Source organism: Vigna unguiculata, chromosome 3 (assembly GCF_004118075.2).
Source record: "Vigna unguiculata cultivar IT97K-499-35 chromosome 3, ASM411807v1, whole genome shotgun sequence".
Lineage (NCBI taxonomy): Eukaryota > Viridiplantae > Streptophyta > Magnoliopsida > Fabales > Fabaceae > Vigna > Vigna unguiculata.
The window spans coordinates 34,237,472-34,264,122 of record NC_040281.1 but is presented as its reverse complement, the minus strand read 5'-3'; the positions used below and the strand labels follow the sequence as shown (position 1 = coordinate 34,264,122).

The 26,651-nt window shown below is 34.6% G+C and overlaps 3 protein-coding genes across 3 annotated transcripts; 2 read left to right on the top strand and 1 right to left on the bottom strand.

The window, feature by feature from the left end:
- The first annotated feature begins 40 nt into the window (after nt 1–40).
- Nucleotides 41–1,303, top strand: LOC114177921. The gene is made up of 2 exons (XM_028063524.1): nt 41–458; nt 781–1,303. The coding sequence occupies exons 1-2, from the start codon at nt 199–201 to the stop codon at nt 1,010–1,012; spliced, it is 492 nt and encodes a 163-aa protein (XP_027919325.1). The 5' UTR covers nt 41–198; the 3' UTR covers nt 1,013–1,303.
- A 494-nt stretch (nt 1,304–1,797) lies between these two features.
- Nucleotides 1,798–6,729, bottom strand: LOC114177919 (TMV resistance protein N-like). The gene is made up of 5 exons (XM_028063523.1): nt 6,088–6,729; nt 4,759–5,860; nt 3,992–4,270; nt 3,097–3,879; nt 1,798–2,992 (listed from the first exon to the last, which is right to left on the bottom strand). The coding sequence occupies exons 1-5, from the start codon at nt 6,591–6,593 to the stop codon at nt 1,952–1,954; spliced, it is 3,711 nt and encodes a 1,236-aa protein (XP_027919324.1). The 5' UTR covers nt 6,594–6,729; the 3' UTR covers nt 1,798–1,951.
- An 18,800-nt stretch (nt 6,730–25,529) lies between these two features.
- On the top strand, nt 25,530–25,992 carry LOC114175357. The gene is made up of 2 exons (XM_028060134.1): nt 25,530–25,590; nt 25,676–25,992. The coding sequence occupies exons 1-2, from the start codon at nt 25,530–25,532 to the stop codon at nt 25,990–25,992; spliced, it is 378 nt and encodes a 125-aa protein (XP_027915935.1).
- The last annotated feature ends 659 nt before the right edge of the window (nt 25,993–26,651 follow it).

Here is a 26,651-nt window from a genome sequence, read left to right as displayed (position 1 = left end):
TCAAAATGCAATGGAGTGATATTTCCATGTACCGGCACACAGAGTTTACACAGTCCATGCCCACAGAGATAAGTTTCTTTGATTGCGACATCGACCTCACCCTCATTATTTATCAGCAGAAGAATCGAATTCACATCTTCATATAATACGATAACATTTCTGACCAATTGGTTGCAGCATAATTGTTCTGCATTAAGAATGTGTGGAGGTGCTATCATTGCTGATTTCTTTCCTAGAACAGGTGACAAATTAATCAGTGCCTTCTTGTGGCCGGAGCTTGACTTGTTCGATTTGAGCAACAGAGAATGTTCATGTATCCTTGAAAACGACGAGACGTTGCTTCGTTTCGTTAAGCGCACTCGGATAACATCGCAATCTCACTGTTCTAGCCGCTCCCCCGTGAACCCACACTCCTCCCTCTCCTCCGTCAACAAACTTCACCCTCACCAACACACTGGGTACCTTTTCTTCTTTACTTTTCTATTTTTTAAATTTTAATTTCAATACGGATTTCAATTCTATCTTGTTTAACGTAAACATCAAAACTCTCTTACATACTATTAAAATTAACTAAAATTATTTTATGATACAAGAATTGATAATTTAAGACTATTTTAATTGGGGTAATGGTGTGTGAGTTTTTAAGTCAAAGACTATATATATATTAAATGATAATTTTTCAAGATCTGTTAAGCAAAAATTATCTTTCTACCATACACTACAAGGTTGTAAGATCAGCATTTTCTTTCTCATTGTACATAATCTATAATACGGTGATAGGTGGTCTCTGAATGCTGAAATATCAAACAAACGGAGGGAGAACAATTGCAACAATTCAGGGAAAAGGAAGCTGTGTGATCTCAACGTGAATCTTGCAGATAATTTAGAATATTGGTTGCCCACACTGACAAAAGGTTCGGATGAAGAAGATAGCGATGAGACCTCAGATACAAGTTCAGATTCAAGTTTAGATTCAAGTTCAGATTCTGAAACGTACTCAGGCCCATCATGATCTCAGTTTTTAGTGTTTCTAAATAGTGAAATAGTGTCCTATTTCCACTTTGCTATGCTGTAATGAGCGTGTTTCAAAGTTTAATATGTGCATAGTACGTAGTCATGCTTGTAGCCCTACTGAGCCACTTCAGAACGATGGAAACGGTTCTTCATGTATGCTCCGCTACTTTTTTTAATCGAACAAAGAAAGGTCAAAGCTAAGTTTAATGCATAGAGAATAATTGAGTGTCTTTCTGGTTTTTGTATTGGTTAAATTCATTGTTGGAATATCACTTATCCTTTAACGTAATTGTGTAGGTAAGCAAATGGAAGCTGTTGGTATCAACTATGGATTTTCTTATATCTCAAAAGAAAATGTATAAAGGTTCGCTTGATATATGCTTAGCAAAATTTTGTTCAAAGATCGATAATATGAAGATGTTAAAAGTAATGTCAAAATCCTCCTATAGTTAGTTATTTGCCAATGACTAGGTTTCTTATAGTTATCTACATCAAACACATGGTGAAGTATATGTCAAAATCTTGTTTTGTTTGTTAGGTCAATTTTATACATGTCTATATTATGTTTTTCTTCTCCTCTTGGAAATATTTCTATAACACATCAAACATGAGAATATAGTTCACCTTTTTCAGAAATCTTTCTTGATACCTTAAAACAAGTACTGCAGATGGTACTAGTGAGAGAGTGAAAGGAAAGTGAAACTAGTATAGCCACAATGCAGGGCGAGGGAAACGTTGGCCAGAGTGTACGTTTGCGCTAGAGTGGTGAGAGCAATGTGAGCATTAATGGAAACAGGGCAGTCCCTTGTTATGATCATGATTTTTCGTGGCATGTGTGAAAATTATTCTCATCATTTACACAGGATGGTAGAGATACATAATACATGCAGATCTCCTTTAAAATGTGAAAATTATTCTCATCATTTACACAGAGGCCCTACCTTAAAATCAAAGGATTGACAGGTTTGCCTTCAAGAACAAATTCATTCCTTCCTTTCCAGATAGACCAACAAATGCTTCCTACTTGAGCAGATATTTGGTTGGCATTTTCTGGATATACCCTTTGAATCTCCATCAGTTTGTGCCAGAGCCAAAGTTGAAAGCTTTGAACTTCTTTAGCATCAACGCACCACTGGAAATCACTTCCAAACCAAAGGGGTCGTGTCCATGGACAAAACAGGAACACATGTTCAACAGTTTCAGGCTCCTTTCCACAGATGGGGCAGAGTGGACTCAGTACAAGCTTTCTCCTGAAAAGATATTCAAAAGTTGGCAAATTATCTTGGCAAATATTCCACATCAGTACTTTAACATTTAGAGGAGCCGCAATGCTACAAATTGCCAACCATAGCCTCTGTGATACACCATGATAACCACTGTTAGCTTCATGCTGCTTCGACTGTGGTGCCTCACAAATTTCCTTGCGATGTGATACACGGATTCTTTTGGGCAATGACTGAAAACTTTCTTGCAGATCAGGCTTGGAAACTTCACTGTGTGTTCTTTTTGGAGACCAAGGATTTATGAATCGGATATCGTGCATGTTTGTTTTTTGCTTGTGAACATGAACCCCCATCCATTTAATGATTCCTTTCTTGGTTCTGCATGAATGTGGAAAGACTCTTGGTCCTACGCATGAAACCTCAACATGGTTCCACCCATCCTCCCCATACACACTTTCCAATCCACCATCGTAGGACTTGAGCAGCACATCGGACAAGAATATATGATATGTGATTAATTTTGATTGCACAGTGAAATGGCAATGCAGCTTTTGAATGCCATTGATGAGCAGGTGAAATCTTGACATGGGAAAACTGCCTTGCTTGTCTAAAACTCCAACAACACCTAGAGTCATCCTAGGAAATTTGTTACGAAACCAGAAAGACAGGGATGGCCCCCTAGTACAATGATCGAACCATTCTGGTAACCTTGTTCCTGGAAGGGAAAAATCTGTTCCTCCACCCTCATGTAATCTCTGTTGGCCACAATATGTAGAAAAAGCATCATGAGTTTTAACAGTTCACAACATGCATTTGACAACTGCGCTTGTGAGATTATAAAGAGAGTAAGAAACCTTACCTGATTCAACAACATGTTTTGAGACTCATGAGACAATAATGTGCAGTTTATTGCCGACAGATATTTTATCTTCGGAGGAACCCCTCTGATTTCTTGAAGCTCCTTGCAGTTGTCCAAAACTAGATTCCTTAGAAATCGACATTGGCTGATGCATTCAGGAAGGACTTTGAAAGCACAGCCAGTTAGGTCTAAGAACTCTACATTGGGGAAGCTGGTGGGTGTCAAATCATTGTAGTTTAATCTAAAATCTCTCAAAGACTCAGATGAAGCCAATCTTACTTGTCCCTCACTTTTACCAAGGATCAAGTTTACATATCGTCCACATTTTACAGCTGTCAATCTCTCAAGTTTTGGTAACATCAAAATATTTATTGGGATCTGATTAAGCCTCTTGCACTTGTCTAGTACTAAATATTTAAGCCCAGTGAGTTTCCTAAACGAATATGGCAATTGTTCAATAGCAGTTCCACAAAGGTCAAGATTTTTCATATGTTTCATTTCTTCTAATATGTTTGGCAAACGCTGGAGGCTTGAGCATTTTCTGAGAGACAGATATTCAAGTGATGTTAACTTGAAGCTTTGGGGAAGAGTCCTTAGACTGGTGCATCCAATAGCAGTGAACCATGTTAGTTTGTCAAGAACTCCAATGGAATTATGAACCTCTACCAAATTCTTGCAGTTATCAAGACACAGCTTTCTTAAATTTTTGGCTCCAGACATGTCAGGTGCCTGTTTTATGAATCTGCAACCTCTTAAAATCATTTCACTCAAAGACTCGAACTTCTGGTAAGCCAAACTAAAAATAATTAGTTTTGGAAATTTCCAAAATGCAGTTTATGAATATAAATATATAAAACAAACAAAATATTTCAAGAAAGATATCCATTGTGCATACCATGAGGTGGAGTTGTTTGCCCAATATATTGCGACTCATAGACAAGTCTAACATAACAAGTTTCCTTGGATCATATTCAGGTGGCAGAGACTGTGTAGGATATCCCCGCCACTTTAGTACTCTCAAACTACTTGGGAGATGTTCAGGGCCTCTAGAAAAGTCAGCATTTTCAATAGTAAGCATTTTCAAGTTTGTCATCTTCTTGAGCTCACTTCCACTCCATAGAACTTCCCTATTCTTTGGCAAGTGTAGCATGATTATTTCAATTGAATCTGTTCCCTTTTCGGTCAAAAGAATATTAACAAGTTATTAGTTGTCGAGAATATCATGTACAAATTTAGACAAGTTTCCAAGTCGTAAAACAAATTGTCCAATTATTAACCAATTTTAGGAATACATCTTCAAAAAAGAAGTTAAGAATCATGACCCTATGGTATACTTGTCAAAACAGTTTTGTCTAAGTGCAAAAAGAAAATGTTGATTGAATGACTATTGGAAATTAACAACCTGAAAATCAGATTTTATGCTATTCTTTAGGAAAATAAAAGTCATATTGACTGACAGGATAAAATTGTTTTATCTGCTGTTGTTTAGGAACCAGTTTGGTAGTTATTATGCTATCATCTTTCTTTCAGTTATTTGCTGTATAAAAACCTGCAATGTTGCTCAATAAAATACGTAGACTACAGTCTATATGTTATAGTTCCACTCATTCCAAGATTCTATATTTTCAAATAAGCAACAGAAAAACATAACAGTACACGTACCTTGTCATTTTCTAAAACATCAACAATATCCTCATAAAGCCATAATCTACTCCGTTTTCCAGGCTCTGATGGTGATTCTTGCCTGACAATTTCTCTGCCCATGTCCTCTACCAAGTTATGCATTAGCACAAAACCATATTGATCGATCTTTATGAGAGATTTATCTACCAGCATCCGAATAGCATACTCTGGCGAGAAACCACGACCTTGTAGCAATAAACTTATGACATCTTTCAAATGGTAGCCTCTAAAGAAACAAGCCATGTCAAGGAAAACTTCCTTCTCATCTCCTTTCAAACCATCATAGCTTACTTTTAGTTTTTCCTGAATATCTTCATCTGGAATCCTTTCAATGGTATCTAATGCTGCTTCCCATTCAGACATTGTTATACCATTCAAGTTAGAACCTATTATTTCCAAAGCCAATGGAAGGCCATTGGAATAAAATACTGCACGCTTAGAGATATCCAAGTAACCTGGACCAACTTCATTGCTTTTAAAAGCATGCCAACTAAACAACTCAAGAGCCTCTTTATCATCTAATGCTTTTGCTTCGTATGTTCTTTCAAAACCATGTACACGTAAAAAATGTCTGTTCCTTGTCGTGACAATGATTTTGCTGCCATCACCAAACCAGGAAGGATCACCAGCAAGTGCCTTTAATTGCTCCAATTTATCAACATCATCAAGAATCAGAAGAACTTTCTTTCTTTGAAGCTTGCTTTTCATAACTGCCATTCCCCTATTAATACTCCCCAACTTAATACTTTTCTCCCCAACCATTTCAGAAAGTACTGTCTCCTGAAGTTGTACTAAATCATACTTCAATGATTTTTGTCTAATATCGCCAAGGAAACACTGAACTTCAAATTGATCGGCAATGGCATTGTACACTGCACATGCAATTGCAGTCTTACCTATTCCCCCGATTCCATAAATCCCAACCATGCTTACTCCCCGATTAGATCCAACATCCAAAAGGGACTTCACGTCTTGCACTCTAGACTCCAATCCAATTGGATAATTAGCCACGTGTAAAGGGCTACGATTTATCTTTTTGGAAACCTCTTCAACAATTGTCCGAATAAGTTCATGCTCATACCTACCCAAATACAAAATACATATAAAATTACCCAAATGCATCAAATCCATGCCCAGTTTCATTTACAAATTCAAATCTCGGTATATCTTTGTGAAGGAGTATATTATGACTTATGAACTTCTTTTCCTGAATTTTTGTTACTCGAATATATTGAAATATATCAGAAAACTAAAAGAAAGAAAAAAACAACAGAATCAACATTGTAAGAATCAAAGACAGATGAGTACCCTTGTTTGAGTTTGAAATGCGAACCAAACAAATCAGCAGCTTCTTGAAGAGCTAGCTTCCATTTTTGGAGCTTCTCCTGGTCATTCTTGAATCTTTCTCCATGCTTGGCCAATGCTTTCCCATAAGAACCCTTCTGAAACCGCACATAAGATGGAGTAACCCCGTAAAACACTGGCCAAACCAGTCGACCCTTTTTCATTATGCAGTCAAGGATCACGACAAGTTCTTCAAGACAGTAAGTTGAGTCAGCATAATTTTCAGACAAAACAACAATGGCAATTCTAGACTGCTCAATAGCCTTGAAAAGAGCAGGTCCAATCTTTTCCCCTTTTCTAAGCCCCTCATCATCCATGAAGGTGTGAATTCCCCTGTCACAAAGAGACTTGTATAGGTTGCCAGTGAAGCCACTTCGAGTGTCATCGCCTCTGAAACTGAGGAACACATCATGGCTCCCTTCACAAGTGGAAGAAGAAGAAGATGATGATGAAGATGGTAGCTGTGTCATGATGGTAATTATGTAACAAAGACTTTACTTTCAGAAGTAAAAAATGGAACTTGTTGAGAAGATTGTGAAGGAATCGGTAGGTGCTGTAATGGGTCAAACAATAAGAGAAGATTACATAATTGATCGAAGAAGCGTGCAATATCCACGAAGCTGCCTTGAACTAAGTGTGAACATCTTATTGACTTTCTGGCATTATTCATTACCAAATATTTTAATAAATTGCTTTTGTAAAAAAAAATCACTTACGTTAGATGTCACCATTTTTCAAACATGTCTAAGTGATTAGTAACTTTTAATTAAAATATTATTCGTAATTATAAATATAATTATAAAGATATTTATAATTATAAAAAAGCATTAAATATGTTTTTGGTATCTTGACTCTCAAGTGAAAATTGAAATTAGTCCATGTTTGAAATGTGTGAAATTAGTCTCTCAACTTTATAAAATGTGTGAATTTAGTTCTTTTAATCAAATTTTGTTATATTTATTTAACGTATCAAACACGTTCCTTATCTAACATTGAAACATAAATGTGTCAAAACGGTGATTCATATGCTATCATGAAACACAATTGAAACATCAAATAAACTTAACAAAATTTGGTTAAAAGTACTAAATTCACGTATTTGTAGAGTTGAGAGACTAGATTGGGCAAAGTTCGAAGATGAACTAATTCCAATTTTCAATGAAAGTCAAAGACCAAAAATATATTTAACCCTATAAAGAATTACTATTAAAATAAAATCTTGATTGTATGTTTCATCTTATATTTTATGTTCTTGTGCCTTTTTCTCACAATTTTAATCTTTTGATTTTTAATTATCCATTTTTTTGTCTTGAATTTCTTTACTTATCTCTTAATTTGTATTATTCATCTCTTTCATTTTAGAATTTTTCATATTTCATGGAGATTTTCTTGCAGATTTCTTAGAAACATTTATAGAAAAAGTGTTTCTTGTCATTTTTCTACAAAATTTGATTGGTAGGTAATACTTTTATGGATAATTAGTTACCGTAGAATTTAAAAGTTCATAGAAAATTTTTTACAAAATTGTTTATGAAAAATATTCGCAGCGAAAAATATTCGAAAATTTTTCCTATAAAAAATTCATTTTAAAAAACAACATCTACTTTTTCCTGCAAATTTAAATTTTAGGGTTAAATATGTTTTTGGTCCATGTAAGGCCCAATATTTTCTGCTCTTATGTTTAAGGGTTGCCCCAAATCTAATGAGCCTAAGAGCTAACTCAAAGGAGAAACTAAACTCTAAGTCTGCCCTAACACACTCATTCTACTCACTTTCAGAAACAACTCCTTTCCCTTAGAGCTGCAGCCGTCTCTCCCTCTCTGCTAGGGTTTGGTACCACCTTGGTCAAGCAAGTTCGAACCAGTTCATTTCTTTTCCACGTAAGTTGTTTCCTTATCCCGTGCTTGCATTTTCTACTACTGTTACTCTGGGTAACTTATGTCCTTACTATTCCTTTAATTTTTCCAGCTCCTTAAGTTGTTCCTTGAGCTGTCGTGCCCCACTATTTAGAGTCGAGGTCCTGTTCTAGCCATTTCCAGGTAAGGGAAGCTAGAACCTTTTTGTCTGATGCGGTAGCGATTTATTCTATTTTTGATTTCATGATTCTTGATGAGATTTTGTGCTGTTACGGATGCCTGGGATGCTTGGTTATTTTGTTTAGTATATGTGTATGGCTGATGCAGGTGCGAACAATGGCGAGAACTGGTAATCTCACCCAAGCGAGCTTCTCTCGCCTAGGCGAGATAAGTAGAGGCTCGCCCAGGCCCCTTTCATGCGAGTTATCGCTCAGGCGACCACACCTTATTTTGAGCGAGTGAATGCCTCGCTCAAGTGAAGGGGGTCTCGCCTAAGCGAGACTGTGCTGAAGGCCATTGTTCCTATTTTCAAGCTCTCGCCTAGGCGAAAGGAGCTCGCCTGAGCGAGAGTCTCTCTCGCTTGAGCGAGACTTTTCTGCCTGAGCGACGAGTTGGGCGAGAGTGTGTCCTGGTTTGATGTTCTCCCTATTCTTGGATGTTGGGCATGTATTTGATTGGATTATTATATAATATCATGAAGTGAATGAATATGCATGAATGATATGGTGCATAGGTTGTAAATGATAGGTGTGGTATGATCTTGGCATGTGATTTTATATGGGATGGTTGGTTATCAAAGTGACATGGTATTGGTATGAGAGGAAATTCTATATTCATGGATTTGGGAAGAATGAGTTGGTATGGATTCCACATGTGACATGAATGAGGATTGGTTACAAAGGTTGACATGGGATTTATATGCATGATGAGTATTCCTTTATTGTTTGATTATGATTGGTATGTAGTCAATACGTAAATCCATGAGCCTCTAGGTGAGACCTCCTGGTGGTGCTTCAGGGGTCGGGATGTAATTCCATGACCCCTGTTAGTGGGAGTTCATGGTGGTGCCTCATCTATATAATTTGGTAAGGATTCAAGGTAAGGTTGTATCCTGACGCTCTAAGGAGTCAGTTAGTCTCACATAGAGCGGATTGACTCTTGTGGTGAGAGTAGCAGGAGGCCTGAAACTCATTAAGGGCTAACCTTGTGTGTAGGGGATTGAGACATTGTAACACTTGTAACACTTAGCTCGGGGGTGAGCAGGAAAATCCACCACAAGTGCAAATATCCGCTGAATTCGACTAGATTATATGTATACGGATGAGTCGAGTCTGAGTCAAGTGTATTGCTTGGGGAGTCATAACATGTTTGGATGACATATACTGCTTGGACTGTGAAATAGCATGTGATTGTATGATCAACTGTTTTCTACTCTAGCTTACCCTTTATTTGTTTGTTGTATGTTCTGTATGTGTGATTTTCTCTTTTTGCGATAATCATCAATTTATTGATGTGAGCATATGCGAGAAACACCCGTAGTCCACAAAGAGGTGATGGTTTCACTGCGTAGCCCACCTGGGCTGGATTCTACTGTTTGGGGCCTTATTTTAGGGCTATGGCCCATGTATTGGTTGTCCTTTAAATTTTCATTTTATTACTGTTAAATATTTGTATGTGGTTTAGTTTGGCATCGTTGTGTGCCTTGGATAAATGTAAGGAGTTATGTTTAAACTCCACGACTGCGCTACTATATTATTTTGGTGTGACACTTCCTTTAATTACGTTTATTAATTAAATGGGGTGTTACAGTCCCTTAACTTTTAGTGAATTTTGGAATTAGTCCATTTCAAAACTTTAGACCAATTTAGTCCTTCATCTTTCAAAATACGTGGATTTAGTCCTTTTAATCAAATTTTGTTAAGTTTATTTGACATTTAAAGCATGTATCATAATAATATTTGACTTAACATTAAAAGAAAAATGTGTCAAACAGTATAAACAACTTAAATACAATCCTATAATGTGTACGAAACATCAAATAAACCTAACAAAATTTGATTAAAATGACTAAATCCACGTATTTCGAGAGATGAAGGACTAAATAGGTCCAAAATTTCGAAACGGACTAATTCTAAAATTCACTAGAAGTTAAGGAAAAAAAACTTATTTAACCCTAAATTTTACAAGTAATTTTCTTGCGTATTTTAAATTCGCAAGTAATTTCTTGCAAAACCAAATTCACAAATAATTTTTCTGCGGAAATGACTATGTAAGTATATTTTTACTACTAACATTTTCACAAGAAATTCCGAAAAAATATATAATAAGTTTTAAAATATATAATTTTTACTTTTATAATACTTTTAAATGACAAAACAAATTACAAATGACTCATGTTTAATTGTTTTTATAAATGACTCGGAAAAAAAATATATATAATTTTTACTTTTATAGTACTTTTAAATGACAAAACAACTTACAAATGACTCATGTTTAATTGTTTTTATAAATGACTCATGTTTAATTATTTTTATATTCTAACTCAAAATTAAATCATTCTTAATTTTAACATTATTATTTCTGAAAATCAAACAGATTAAACAAGTTATACATTTCTATTATTCCAAATATAGTTATTTGTATAAATTTTTGTCTAACTTTTTTCTATAGATGTTTATAAAGGAATATAACTCACCGTAGAACAGTTTCAGTATCATCAACAAATTATCATATATAATAAATTTTTTAATAATAATTTCATACTATTAACACTGTGAACTTTTTTATATTAAGAGTAAATAAATCTAACTTCTACCTCATATACTTGATATATGTACGATTGCACCATGAAATTGTTTTAGGTATATGCAAATGAAGATGATTATATTTGGCTTTAATCGAGAGATAGGTTCCTGTACTATACTGTGCAGCTAGGATCAGCAAAAATTAAATATTCGGTCCCAACCGTCAATTAATATTTCTATTCAAACTAACTCATTAATTAACTATATATAAAGATCATGCGTACGTAACGGTTAAGGCTACATACCGATAAGAGCCGCCTACTTTAAACTTAAGAATAATAGATATATTTGTATAATCAACTCATAAGCCTGATATACGTGGGCCATGATCAGACCCATGTAAGCCCAAAATAAACCCATCAAGCCTAATAGAAGTTCAACCCATGAGCCAGGTAAATTATGATTAATATTCTATAAATACAAGTGAACCCCATCAATTAAAGATATGCAATTCATTAATACAAAAACTGAGATTTGACTTTTGAGGGATCTCACTGACTTGATCATTGGAGTCTTTTCTACATGTAACCTCTCTCCAATGTTCTACTCGGCTAAAGCACGCGAAGACAACCCACATATAGTTAAAGAATGTTTGTCTAAGGGATTCCCAGGTTGGGGTAAGATAAGATTCAAGCCTCACAATATCATATTATTGTCCTTACAGGAATAGTTCCAACTATTTTAATAAACATCCTAAAGGAATACTAATCTGAATATGTCTGTTTGGATGCTCATTTTGGTCACTCTAACTTTTGGCCATTAGAAACACAAAGTTGACAAGATAAATCTCAGCAGTATACATAATTTTAATTTATTACCTGCACAACCTCATCTTTGGGAAGCCTCTTCCTTGGGAACTTGTGATAAGTGTTCAAATTTAGTTAATTTTGAGATGAATTTGGCATTTATTTTGTCTTGATTCTATTTTATTTATATGAAATTCATCCCAATATAGCTTTTTTTCATATTCCAATGCAATCAAAGAGTTAAAGTGGAAAAATAAAGAAAATGACTAAGGAGTAGATCTAAGGTTCCAAATTGTGGTCCAACTAACTCTCCTCCTACTTTTAGATGCTAGGAATAGATCTAAGGTTCTAACTGGTTATAGAGTCCTAACCTTAATGTAGGTGATTCATTCAAGCAGTCACTGAGGAATCATACTGAAGTTTGATGATCCTAGGCTCTAAGTGCCAAGAATGGACTTAGAGTTACACTTAAAGAGAACTCCTAGGACATGGATGATTTTTGTAATTGAACTAATACAAGAGAGGGAAAAGGTCATGAAATCAAGCTTCAACACGTCTTCATTATCTTGAAAAAATATTTTATTGAATATGTGTTAATCTAGCTTTTGATATTATTATATCAACGCTATTTTCTTACCATAAATTTAGTCTCATACTTTTCATGCAACTCAATCACTATTTTATTGAACCCAAACTAGTTAGACTTTGTGTATTCTAGCAAATCCCTATGTATATGAACCTTGTTGTACTACAAACTATCCAATATACTTGTTGTTAAAGAATTGATTGCATTGGAGCATCAACAACTTGGTTGGGAATTGATCACCTACAATTTGTGCAAAGTGTATCCTAATCTACAATTCATGTACATACATGGATCATGTTTCTAGGAATTGAGGTTATTGGCATGAAAACCATCACAATGTTTATTAGAAGAATCAATGGCAAAGGTATTTGTCTGTTGTAGAAGATAGGTAAGGGACCAAAACATGCTTATCATTATCACGTGTCTGTTTGCCTGATGCACAAAGTAAAACAATGTTAATTTTTTTCATAAAAGCTTAAAAATGAGAAAGAAATATCAAAAAGTGAGACTTATAACAGGCTTGTTTTGGATGTTGTGAGCACAATTTGCATACTTTAAAGTGTTAAGGGTTTCCTGAGCATTAATATCAATAGGACTTATGCAAGCTGGGGCAAAAATATTTTTCAAGTAAAAAAAATTATAAAGTTAAGATATGGGAAAAAGAAATACTTCTTTAGTAAGAAGAAAAGTGATAAATTTAACAACTTCTCTAATATGTACCTTGAAACAAAATGAGAAAAGTGCATCATCCACTAGTGAAGAAATGTGATGTAACAACAAGCTATCACACCAGTTATATAAAAACCGTTGTAATATATTGCGTGGTGGTAATTTTGAAAATCTTGCGAACTTTATTACATTGGTTATAATAGTAACTAATGTAATATCGATTATTTTGTAAAAAAATAATCAAAAAGATATTATTTTTGAATAAATGCAAATACTACATCGGTTAGTAGGCGGAACTGATGTGGTATTTGTTTTAATTCAGGGCGCGCCAGGTTCTCCTCATTTCATCTTCCTCAAGTTTGCACTTTTCTTTGTTTCTTCTTCGAGCTTGATTGCGTTTTGGGGCTCTGGTTCGAAGCCTATCATCATTCCACCGTTCGTTGAAGTCACCGTCATCTCATAAGGTCATCCCACTGTTGCTAATTTGAAACCCTCACGTATACCTCCTTCGTGCAGCCCACACTCGCGTTGCTAAAGGTCGTGTTGTCGTTCTCCTTTTGCCCCACCATTGCATAGTTGAGGAGTCTTTGTCACATCGTTGCTCTCCTCACGAACTAGTTGCACCTATTTGCTGCTCGGAGGAGGTGGTTTCGCAAAAACCCCATTTCTTGTTGTTGTCGTTGTAAGACCCGAGAAATTTAAATAATTAAATAATTAGTTATTTAATAAATGCGGGTAGTAGAATCCTTTATGGCATTTAATGTTAATTGTTGTGATGTGGAAAAGTACTAGCTTAAGTGGTTGAGAGTACTTAATTGTGTGCGAGAACTTGGGTTTGAGTCTTATGTAGGCCAATTGTGTGATATTTTATTTTGTGCTTTACTTTTAATGATATGATTGAATGTGAGTAGTGATAATGTAATCTTAAAATTATAGAAATTATCACGAAACATGATTGGTTGAATTGGTTGTGTACTTGTTTTGTAATTGAATGGTTGTGGGTTCAAACCTTGCTAAGATCAAAATTAACTTCTTTCTTTTTATGCTAAACTTAACTTTGGCATGAATGTGAAAGAGTAGAGAAACCCTAGTGGCAATGGGCAGCCAAGGGAGGCTGGGAAAAACAGCCATAATAGTCTTTGAAGGGCAATTGTATTCATTAAAAGACCATTTTCATTTTTGGCCATTATCCATAATTAAGAACCCTAACAAAAAGGCAATTAGAAGGGTTTTGGAGACTGGAAAACCTAGAGTGCTGGAAGGAGGACAAATTTCAGAGGAGAAAATTGAGTCTGGGTTGAGAGAAGAGTTGAACCTTTTGGAAAAAGCGAAGGAGGGTTCTTGGGTATCACAAAGCTAAGGTTAGAAAACCAATAGGGGCAAGGATTTCCCAGTAAGGGGAGCTATTTCGTATTTTAGGTTATGTGTATGATTAAGAACCATGCCCTCATGATTTTATGCTTGCGTGCCATGAATTTTCATGCTCTATGTGATGGGATTAGAGATTTGATTGTTTTTTAGGTTTTGTGAAAAGTCTCTTATGCTATTGTATGAATATGATGGGGGTTTTCTGTACTATATGTTGTTTATGGTTCAATCTCGAATTTTGGTGGTCAATTTGGGTTTAAGTCATGTTCATAAGACTTGTGCACTGTTGTAGATTGTTGGTAATGATTGAGATGTGGTTTTGGCATTGTTTGCTGGTGTTTGCATGCGTGAAGAGGGAAGACATCTGCTATTCTCGCTTAAGCGAGCAAGGCTCGCCTAGGCGAAAGTAGCAACGACTCGACCCTGATTCTGCTCGAGCCTCTCGCTCAAGCGGAGAACCTGTGTTTTGGGCGATAGAGCATCTCGCTCAAGTGAGAGTTCCTTGCCTAAGCGAGAAATTGTGGGGTTGTGTGGTTCTGCTAGAGCATCTCGCTCAGGCGGAGAGCCCTATTTTGGGCGACAGAGCATCTCGCTCAGGCGAAAGTTCCTCGCCTCAGCGAGAAATCATGGAAATTCGTGTGTTCTACTTAACTCGCCGCCCAAGCGAGGGACTGTGGTTCTGGGCGAAGGGTGATCTCGCCCAAACGAGAAGGACACGCCCTAGCGAGAATTCGTAGAGTGCCATTATATTGAGCTCGCTCAGGCAAGAGAGCCTAGCTTAAGCGAGACATGCCTGGTCGCTTGGGCGAAGGCTTCTAGCATAAGTGAGATTAATGCAATTTTGGATGTGTTGTTTGTACGCATTGATGCGGAATTGGACCAGGAGATGTTGTGCAATGAACGGGTAGGTTCATGGATGGTGGTGAACACGTGATGATATAAGCGGGAAGGTTCATATCTAGTTTCTCTCGTTTGGGGATACGAGTGAGATAAGTTTGTATGTTCCGTGCTCACACTTGAGAGATGTTGCGTGCGAGGAGGTACGTAGTTGATGGATCACGTGTGTTGGACTACGGGCGGGTAGATCCGTTGAGTAGGACTACAAGTGGGGAGGTTCGTAGAGCAAGACTATGAGCAGGGAGGTTCGTAGAGGCAGGACCACGAGCTGGCAGGTTCGTGTGAGCATCATAAATCCTGAGTCCAGGGCTAACTATACGTGTGTGAAGGTTGGAAAGCCTTGGGGGATTAAGGTTTTGAGCCAAGAACTAACTAGGATGAAATAGATGGGTGTATTTTTTTTATCTTGTTATATTATATGTTATTTTTATTTATAAGCTCACCCTTTCTGTTTGTGATGTACACTCCTCTAAGTGTTGCTTTACTTGCATTGGTGTTCTACACCAGTTCAAACACACTAGGAAAGTTTTCCATCTCCTAACGGTTAGTTTTTTTAAATTTTATATAATTTTAATTTTTTGGATTATTAGAATAAAATTTTAATTAAGATTATATTTGTAACATCTTGACTGAATATTACTAATTTTAAAAAATAATACAAATAATGAACCGCATTTATTATCAATACTCTTTCCCAAAGCGCGAAAAATATCACATTATTAAAAGTGCTAAATGTAAGACCCGTAGAATTAAATTAATTAAATAAATAATTAATTAATAAATGCGGGAGGGGAAATAATTATGACATTAAATTATGGTTGGTATGACGTGGAAAAGTACTAGCTCAAGTGGTTGAGAGTACTTTAATTGTGTGAGAGGACTTGGGTTCGAGTCTTATGTATGCTAACTTTTGTGTTATTGTTTTATTATTTAAATCTGTGAAATCATGTTCTGGTATGATATGATGTCTGAATTATGATTGTTAGCATGAAACATGATTGGTTGAATTGGTTATGCACTTGAATGATGATTAAGTGGTCATGGGTTCAAACCTGGGCAAGTCTAAATGAAACTTATCTTTCTTTTGCTAATGTTAACTTTGGATGGAATTGGAAAGGTTAACAGAAACCTACTGGAATCAGCCCCGGGATGATGAGATATGAATGGCTCTGTTTAAATTTTGCGTTTTCTGATTTCTGGGAGTTTTCCAGAAACTGCTTGGCGGACTACACATAGCCGCCAGGCGGCTCATGTTAAAAATTGGGTGTTTCTGGGTTGCCACGAGGGACCGCCTGGCGGTGAAGCCCTATACCGCCAGGCGACGCAAACTGATAACTATTTCTGGGTTTTTTTTGATGAACTGCCTGACGGTGATGAATACCCGCCAGGCGACGCGAGTGGAATTGGCTTGGTTTTGGTGTTCTGTGTGTTCTAGAGTGATTCTGATCGGGAACAAAATGTAGTTCCACCGAATGATTGATGAATTGAGTCATTATATTGTAGAAATCCATAGGGTAGAGTGCCAATATGATAAAGTGCTATGAATCTCTGTTTGATTGAACGTTGTGGTATCCTGTGGTATGATTGAACGCGAAGTGTTATGGATTACAGTAGAAACTGATGATTAATGTGACTAGGTTTTGGATTACTCTGAATGTGAATGGAGAGTGAAGGGAATTAGCAAAGTAGGATAAGTGGTAGGGGCACGGGTTCTGGAAAAGAATCTGGAGTTGGCAGATGGAGTGTACCGCCTGGCGGCACGCACCTTACCGCTAGCCGCCGACACGGAAGTTACCACGCTGCGTTGACGAGATGAATGTTGAGGGGTTGGACAGTTGGTCTGGAAAGAATTAGTTCATTGGGAGGAAATTGGGGTCGTGAAACTAAGAGGTCATGAGATGTTCTATTTATATTGCGGTCCAGTATGTTGGGATAGGTCATATGAATATCTGAATACAAGAATTGTCAATAACCAGAAGGAAGCTTAAGTCCAGTTTAATCAGATGGTATGAGTGTGATGGGTGAGTTGATTGTTATAGCAAGTATAAGAATTTAATATGTTAAGGGCATGGGAGGACGCGTTGGTTTAGCATATATGCAAGCCTTGAAAAGAGAACCTGTGAGCAAGCTATTAAGTAGTGAACTGTTAGTGCTTAGAGTGATGAACAAAATACTTAAATTGGCATTAGCAACTCTGTTAAGCTTGGGGTTTCAAGTATGGCTCATAACAAAGTTTTAGAATAGGGATTGTTGGGATTGAGGACATAGATGGTTAGAGTACATTGTTGTTGGCTGAATTATTGAGAAACAATATGGTAGGATAATATGGTAAGCTTTATATTTAGTTCCAGAAACTCATTGGTATTGAGATAAATCTGAGACAGAGAACATAAACCAGAGGTGATCACTATATTGATACAGCGCCTGGCGGGAGGGAACGACTCTGCCAGGCGGTAGAGGAGAAATCAGAGAGAGTATGATAGTGCAGCACCTGGCGGTCGGGTCTGTGGCGCCAGGCGATGACTGTGCAAATAGTGAGCCCATGTTACGTAGGCGCCTAGCGGTGAGAATAATACCGCCAGGCGGTACCTGCAGCGAGGAGAGTTTTGTGGCGCTGTGCGCCTGGCGGTACGCGGCACCCGCCAGGCGGTCTGGGAATAAGCAGTGCCTGGCGGCACGTGTCCCCGCCAAGCGATTTATACTGCTGCAGCTTTGAGTTTTGATTGTGTATCTATGATCTACAATGCGTCTAGTGGTGCTTTAAAGGTGGGGTTGCTGGTGTTCCTTGAGTTGTGGCTCGGAACGTATCCCTTAAGTTGTGGCTCGGGATAGGGGTTAAGCACGTGGTATTCCTTGAGTTGTGGCTCGAAATAGCATCTCTTGAGTTGTGGCTCGGGATGGCGAGTGTTGCCGGTGTGAGTGTGCTGGTTGTGGCCAGTACGGATGGGTCCAGATAGATTGCCCTCCTCAGTTGTTGGCTGACAAGTTTGGTAGTCTTGGGACGATACGGACTATGTTTGTATATGGGAACTATACCTAGCGTTGCGGTGTATGATCCGTAGCATGTTTTCCCGCACGTGCTCTATCGGTTGTGGCCTATGGCAGCAAGTCACCTTGAAGAAATCCTTAGATGATGTAGAACACGAATAATCTGATTGGGGGTCAGATGCTAGGAATTAAAGAATAGAATAATGTGGAAAATTCAAGTTATGTATGGTAATATGTGTGTATATGAACATGTACATATCTGTAATATATATATATATATATATATATATATATATATGATTTATCTGTTAAGCTCACCCTATCTACGTGTGTTTGGCGATGATCGTGTAGACGGTACACGAGAGCAGATGTTGTTGATGCAGGTGGCTCGGGTGGAGCTTAGTCGCGGAGAGGGGTTCGACTTGGGGAATTTTATGTTTCTTCATTTCTTTTGAAACAGTTGTAAACCCTGAGGGGTGATTTTATAACATTGTTCTTTAATTTTGGAACAGATAGATTATGAACTTATTATGCTTATTTAATAAATTTTAAATTTTTCCACATTTTGGGAAAATGAGGTATTATTAGATGCGCTGTTATTTTTTTTTCTTCTTTTATTTATTTATAAAACCGTAATATCCTAACGGGATGTTACATTAAAAACCAAAATTTCATATTTTATCTTAATGTTTACATATTCAAAAAGTAATAGTAAAACTTGTTTACAAAATTGTAGATTTAATCCATAATATAAAACTCCCATGCTGCCCCTCTATGGCACTATACCTCACCAGCTCAACCTCCAATATCATTTGCTCTCGTGTAACGAATTACATAATCATCACCAAACACAAGCAGATAGGGTGAGCTAACATAATAAAGTAAACACACTCTCATCGAAGAACCTAAATTCTCTTATTCCAGAAAACATGGCCACAACCATGTTCATACATATTCTAAATCTCCAAATGATGACCTTAAGATATCATTTGCTGCCACAAGTCATAACTCATGGTTCCACCATCTACAAGCCACAACTTGTAGATACATGCGCGTGACTATCTTGTTACGAATCACCATTCGTAGCGCCAGGTGGAGTTCCCAATACAAACCATAATTCTTACTCTCGACACAAGATTAACAATATCACTAGCCACAACCTACGATTACCCAATCAAGTGGAGACCATCCGTACGAGCCACAACTCGCACACTCACACCGGTTTCCAATATCACCAGGCCACAACCCGGGATCACCACGTGTTTACCCTCAATTCCGAGCCACATTGCAAGGAATGTCATTCTAAGGCACAGCTGAAGGAATCCTTCAGCAAGTCACCACCCTAAAGCCATCATCCAAAGCATTTAAAATTAACTCAACCCCTTATAAGGGCCTCCACCCTCATGCACCCATTTAAAATTGTTGTTTCACTGTTTTGTATTGAACGTGTTGGTTGAGTCAGAGGGTGATTGACCCTCGGCAATGTTTTTAGAACTTATTAATTGAAGTGTTTTTTAATGAATGATTTAAAGATGTTTTGTGCCTTAATTTCACATTTAAGATTCAATGTATAAATTGAATCCTACTTTTATCTTTAATGATTTGAAAATTAAAGAAAATCATAAAGAAAATCGTTACTTATAAACCTCAACTGTTCATTTGGACAGTTGGAGAATATTGAATGCAAGCATAAACAAAGTTTTTATGTTGTGTAGTAATGGATCGAAGTTGGTGCATGATAGTCAAATCATTGATATGTATGAGAATGACATTCAAGAGTTTCTTGAATTCGTTCAACGAAATGCAACACCCGTTAATGGAAAATATAATTGTCCTTGTGTTAATTGTTTGAATGGGAAACCACTACCAATTGAGTTGATTCGATAACACCTTCTTTGTGACTGTTTCTTAAAGAGTTATAGAACGTGGACATGACATGGTGAAGTTGTAAACCTCTCAACCATACCTCAATATGAAAAGTCAAATGTATATTTTGAAGATCGCATAGAGGATGTGATCGATGATATTGGAGAAAAAAATTTTAAACGCACACACGTGTATGATTCATGTTTGTCAAAAAAAAATCTTTATATCCCAATTGTACAAGATTCACACGTTTGTTAGCAATATTAAGATTATTTAACGTCAATGCAAGAAATGGGTGGACCGATAGAAGTTTCACTAAAGTGCTTGAATTGTTGCATGAAATGCTCCCAGATGGTAATACATTATCAACTCGTCACTGTGAGACGAAGAAGATATTATGTCTGATGGGTATGGAGTACTAGAAAATACATGCATGTCCAAATGATTTTATATTGTATAGAAAAGAGTTTGAAAACATTGACTAAATGTCCAAGATGCAAGGTGTCACGATTCAAAGTGAAGGATGATGACATCGATGAAGATAACATGAAGAAGGGTCATCAACAAAAGAGTTATGGTATACCACGATTTAAACGTTTATTTGCCAATGTTCATGATGCAAAAGACCTTATTTTGGCATGCAAATGGAAGAAAGAGTGATGAATTGTTACGACATGCAGTTGATTCACCTTAATGGAAGAAAATTGATACTCTCTATCCATAGTTTGGGAGTGATCCAAGAAATTTGAGGCTTGGTCTTGCAACTGATGGCATGAATCCTTACGGTAACTTAAGTAGCAAACATAGTTCATGGTAGGGATGGCAATATGGGCCTGGCCTGGCAGACCCATCAAAAAAACGTAGCAGCAAGCTAGGACATTGAGCCCATTGGCCCGTAAGAGTTTGACCCCTAGAAGCCTAAAGCCCACAACCCGCATAAAAAAAAAAACTTGCACTTGTGTATATCATTTACTTTCCTTCTGGACTTTTGCATGAATGTTCCAAATTCTTGTATGACTAGAAACGACAAGTATTATGTATTTTTGAATGTACTAAAATTTGAATAATACATCATGTATGTCAAAGTACAAATATGAAAATGACAAAAATGTTGAATTATCAATTTATCAACAACTTCCCAAAGTATTTGCTTAATTTTGTGACCTTGTTAAAGTTTCCCAAATTGTTGAACATTGAAAGCTTTATCATAAGATTTTTTTTTAAGAAAAAGGCGAGCTGGCCTGCGGGTTTGCGGGCTCGCACTTATACAAGGTGCGCAAGCCTACATTTTGCGGGCCAGGCCAGCCTACATTTTGCGAGCCAATAGTGGGTCGAGTCGGCCCGTATTACCATCCCTAGTTCGTGGCATGTTTTGTTGATCATTTACAACTTGCCTTATTTGTTATCTATGAAGAGAAAATACAAGATGTTATCAATGATGATATTAGGACCAAGGCAATCAGGAAATGATATTGATGTTTATCTAGCTCCATTGATAGAAGATTTGAGATTGTTGTGGGATGAAGGAGTGGAGGTGTTTGATGCATATTGAAATGTCAATTTTAATTTGCAAGCTTTGTTATTTTGCTCTATTAACGACTTTCCAACGTATGAAAACTTGAGCGGTTATAGTGTGAAGGGACATTATGCTTGTCTGATATGTGAAGAAAATACAAGTTATCATCAACTAAAACATGGGAGGAAGACATGTTACATTGGTCATCGAAAATTTCTAAGACGTAATCACCTATATCGTAGGTTGAAAAAGGCTTTCAATGGATGTCAAGAGGACAAAACCGCACCGCCACCCGTAACTAGAGATGAAGTTTATGAAAGAGTGTGTCAAGTCAATGTCACATTTTGAAAAACACTGAAGAAACCTATCATGAAAAACATATGGAAGAAGAACTCAATATTCTTTCAACTTCCATATTGGACCAAATTAGATGTCAAACGTTGTATTGATGTAATGCACGTGGAAAAGAATGTTTGTGATAGTATAATTGGGATATTGCTAAACATTAAAGGGAAAACAAAGGATGATGTAAATTCTCATAAAGATCTAGTTGAGATGGTCTTCGTTTGGAGTTACAACCAAAAGCTTATGGTAAACGGACTTATTTGCCTCCAGCATGTCATACTTTCTCAAAAGCTGGGAAGAAAAGTTTTTGTGTGTGCCTCCGAGAAATGAAAGTACCACAAGGATACTCTTCAAATATTAAGAGTCTTAAGTTAATAGAAGATTTGAAACTTGTTTGCTTGAAATGTCATGATTGTCATGATTGACATGTTCTCATGCAACAACTTCTCCCAGTGGCTATTCATGGCATCTTATCTTAGAATGTAAGACAAGGGATCACTCGTCTTTGCATATTTTTTAATAGTATTTGTCAGAACGTAATTGAGCTAAACACATTAAATGACTTGGAAATGAAGTTGTCATTATCTTATGTAAACTAGAAATTTATTTTCCTCCTTCATTTTTTGACATCATGGTCCACTTAATAGTCCATATAGTAAAGGAAATTAAAATATGTGGTATGTGTTTTTAAGATGGATGTACCTAATTGAGCGATACATGAAGATATTGAAGGGGTATGTGAAGAATCCTTATCGACCAAAAACATATATTATTGAGAGATATATTGTTGAAGAAGAAATTGAGTTTTGTATACAATATTTATCAAATGCAGAAGTCATTGGTATCCCAAACTCAACACATGAAGGAAGAAATAAAGGTAGAGGCACACCAGGTGTAAGGATTGTTCAAAAAGATCAACATGAATACACTTTAATCTTAGTGAGCAATTTTAGAATACTTTTCATTGACTATATTTATAGGCCAAAAAATATTATTTAACTTTTTGAACTAAAGAGTTTTTGAAAATTTATTAAAAAAATACTAAAATATTGTATGACCTTAAAATTTTCTTTAACTCTAAAATCACCATGAATTTGGATTTTCTACTGACTTTTTTGTGTTGTTCCTCTACTATATCTTTAAAATAAATTGATGGACACTTGTTTTGACGTTTTGAAATATATTAAAAATATTTTTAATGTACTAACATCATTGTATTTCAAATGTTTAGCAAAGAACAATACTAAAAAACCCAACAGAAAATCTAGCTCAGTCATATAATTTTTACAACTCAATTGTTTCACTTAAGATCATTTTCACTTGAGAATCTTATTTTCTAATTGGAGGCAGATTATAGTATCAATGTTTAGTAGAGAAGAACACCAAAAAAATCCAACAGAGAATATAGCTTAGTCATATAATTTTTACAACTCAATTGTTTCACTTAAGATCATTTTCACTTGAGAATCTTATTTTCTATTTGTAGGCAGATTATAGTATCAATTTAAGTAATTGTCTTATGAGCAGAAAATGTGAAAAGGGATCGAAAAACATACTCAATATAAGCAATTAAGTTCATAGTTTATTAGGAAATTATAATGTTTCTAATCTACATTTATTCAAATCTATTATTTATAAAAATAATTTTAATTATACAAAAATATTTATTTTAAATTATCTTACTTTTATAATATAAATTTTTTATGACTGTTAATTATAAAAAAAATATTTTATTTCAAATTTTCTTTCAAATTTTAAAATTTTATAATATAATTGTTGCTAACCACCTTTTTAAGAATAACCCCGTTATTTTAAAATTTTCTGAATAAAACTATTTCTTTTTTTTTTTTGGTTCATCATGTTTGATATGTTTAACTTTGTTAACAAATAAAAATTTACTCTTCATATTAATTTAATTTAGTGGCAGATCTTGACCATAAATGTTGGAGGGACCAAAATAATATACTAAAAATTTAGATATCTTTGAAAGAGGAAATATAAAGCCCTCACCTGCATATGCATATGTAATTATTCAACAATTGAAATTTTAGTATCATCCTTCAAAATAGGTGAAGAATTCAAAATATGAAAACGAGTAGAATATGTCTTGTTTTTATCTTCACAAGTATCTTCCCTTATATCTTTTTTACAAGATGAATATATTCTTTTATTCTTTATCTATATATATATATATATATATATATATATATATATATATATATATATATATATATATATATATATATATATATTTAGTTTAATTTTTTATCAAAATCTGATAAGAAATTGAGAGACTTAATTATTAAAAGAAAAATTTATGATAATCAAATCACAATTAAAAGAGTCAAACAAAAACATATAGGACATAATTTTTCTTTATATATTCATACAAAATAAATCTACACAAAAAACTCATGAAATGAAAAATACTATTTATTAAACTAATATTTCACTATTAAGTGAAACAAATAAAGAGTTATCTCTTTTATCTTCAAAAATGGAATAAAACATATGAGAAACAATAATAGAAAGAATGAGTTTGTGTCTAAGTTTACATATTTTGCTTCATAAACAAAAGATAATAAATTTGTGAGAGTGAAAATATGTAAGAAACTCAAAGATAATGAAAGAGAATATAAAAAACATCTTAATAAATTTGTTTATTTTGTATTATATTTAATTTTATGTATTATTATTTATTAACATTAAATGTTATCTATAACTATATATAAATATATATAAAGATATTCTCTCTTGTGTCAATAATTACTTATTTCTAATCTACTATTTACAATATAATTATTTATTTATTTATTTTAAAGAGTAACAGTTTTTTTTACATAATTTCTATAAAACTATTCTAACAACTATTTTTACCTATAAATACAATATCATATTTATTTATCACCTACTAATATAATGTCATATATATTTAGAAAATACATAATTTCTACATTTATATTAGTATTTTATAAAAGAAATAAAATTTTACCTAATTTAATTTATATTAACATAATATATAGTATATAATTAAATAAATAAATAATTAGGGGAGTCATGACCCCGTATATTAACACTAAGGTCCGCCACTGACTTAATCAATTTAAAAATATTAACTATAATACAAATATTTAAGAAACTTAATTTACAAATACTAATTACTATAACTATAATAAGTGAAACGGTTCAGTTGACAAATTATACAAATGACCAGTTTAGAGTTAGAGAAATTTTTTATGTTTACAATGTTTTAGTTTATTTTTTATTCATTTTAAAAATCTTGTGTCAACAATAACTATAATAAGTGAAACCGTTCAGTTGACAAATTATACGAATGACCAGTTTAGAGTTAGAGAAATTTTTTATGTTTACAATGTTTTAGTTTTTTTTATTCATTTTAAAAATCTTGTCGTTCAAAAAGTTAAATAATTTTTTGGCCTAAAAATATGATCAACGAAAAATATTATAAAATTAACCACCAATGTTAAAGTGTATTTGTGGGATGTCATTTACGTCAACCATGATTTAAAATCTTTATAATGACTAAAATTGTAGTCTAATTTGAAGATTATAAAAATTTGGTAACTATGTTAAACACTAGTTTACAAACTAATTAAAATTTTATATACATAATAACACATTAGACTTTTTTAGAAAGTTCTAAATACCATCAACATCGTTCTTAGTAATATTTAATAAATAATGTGTTAATCTTTGCTTAAATGTGTATATAATGAGCTAGACATTTTTGTTATGTTATCTAAAATGGCTTATTCAACCATGAAAGTGCTCTCTATGATTCTTTTCCTTGTTCTTGTTTCTGAAGGTATCGTGTGTTCTCAAGCCAGGAGTTATATTAAAATTTTATGAATAACTGTTCTTAACTTTTGCATGCATGATGATGATGACAGGTTATGGTAAATGTCTTCCGAGCAATATCTCTTTAAGTCAAAGTCGATCAGGAGTTACAGTGAAGGGAAAACCAGAATGGAGTGTTACTGTGACCAACAAGTGTCCATGTGCTCAAACAAATGTGGTTTTGAATTGTGCTGGATTTCAATCAGTTGAATCTGTAGATCCTTCAGTTTTGACGCTCTCAAAGGGTGGTAACTTTTGTCTTCTCACACCAGGTCAACCTCTCAATAAAAATGGCGTTGTTAGATTTAAGTATGCTTGGGACCATCAATTTTCATTCCACCCCACTTCCACACAAAGTTCTTGTCCTTAAATGTACAACCAAGAATTTAGCTTTATACTATGTTACCATTTATATTAGAAACATTATAATTTCATAATAAATTATGATCTTAAGTACTTATATTGAGTATGGTTTTCAATCTCTTTTCCCTTTTTTTTTTTTTTCTCATAAGACAATTATTTACATTGATACTATAATTTGTCTCCAAATAGAAAATAAAATTCTCAATTGAAAATTATCTTAATGGAAATAATTGACTTGTAAAAATTATATGACTGAGCCAGATTTTTTATTGGATTTTTGGAATTGTCCTCTATTAAACATTTAAAATACACCGAGGTTGATACTTTAAAAGTCTTTTTGATATATTTCAAAACATTAAAATAAGTATTCATCAGTTTTAATGATACAGTAGAACAACAATACTGAGAAGTCAATACAAAATCCAAATTTATGACATTTTAAGGATACAAAAAATTTTAAGTCAAAGAACATTTTAGTATTTTTTTATTTAATTTCCTAAAATTGCTTCGTTCAAAAAGTTAAATAATATTTTTGGCATATAAATTAGTTGATGAAAAGTATTATAAAATAGACCACTAAAAATAAAGTGTATTTGTGGGATGTAATTTATGTTAATCATTATTTGAAAAATGTACAATGACTAATTATTTAAAATTTGAGACTAA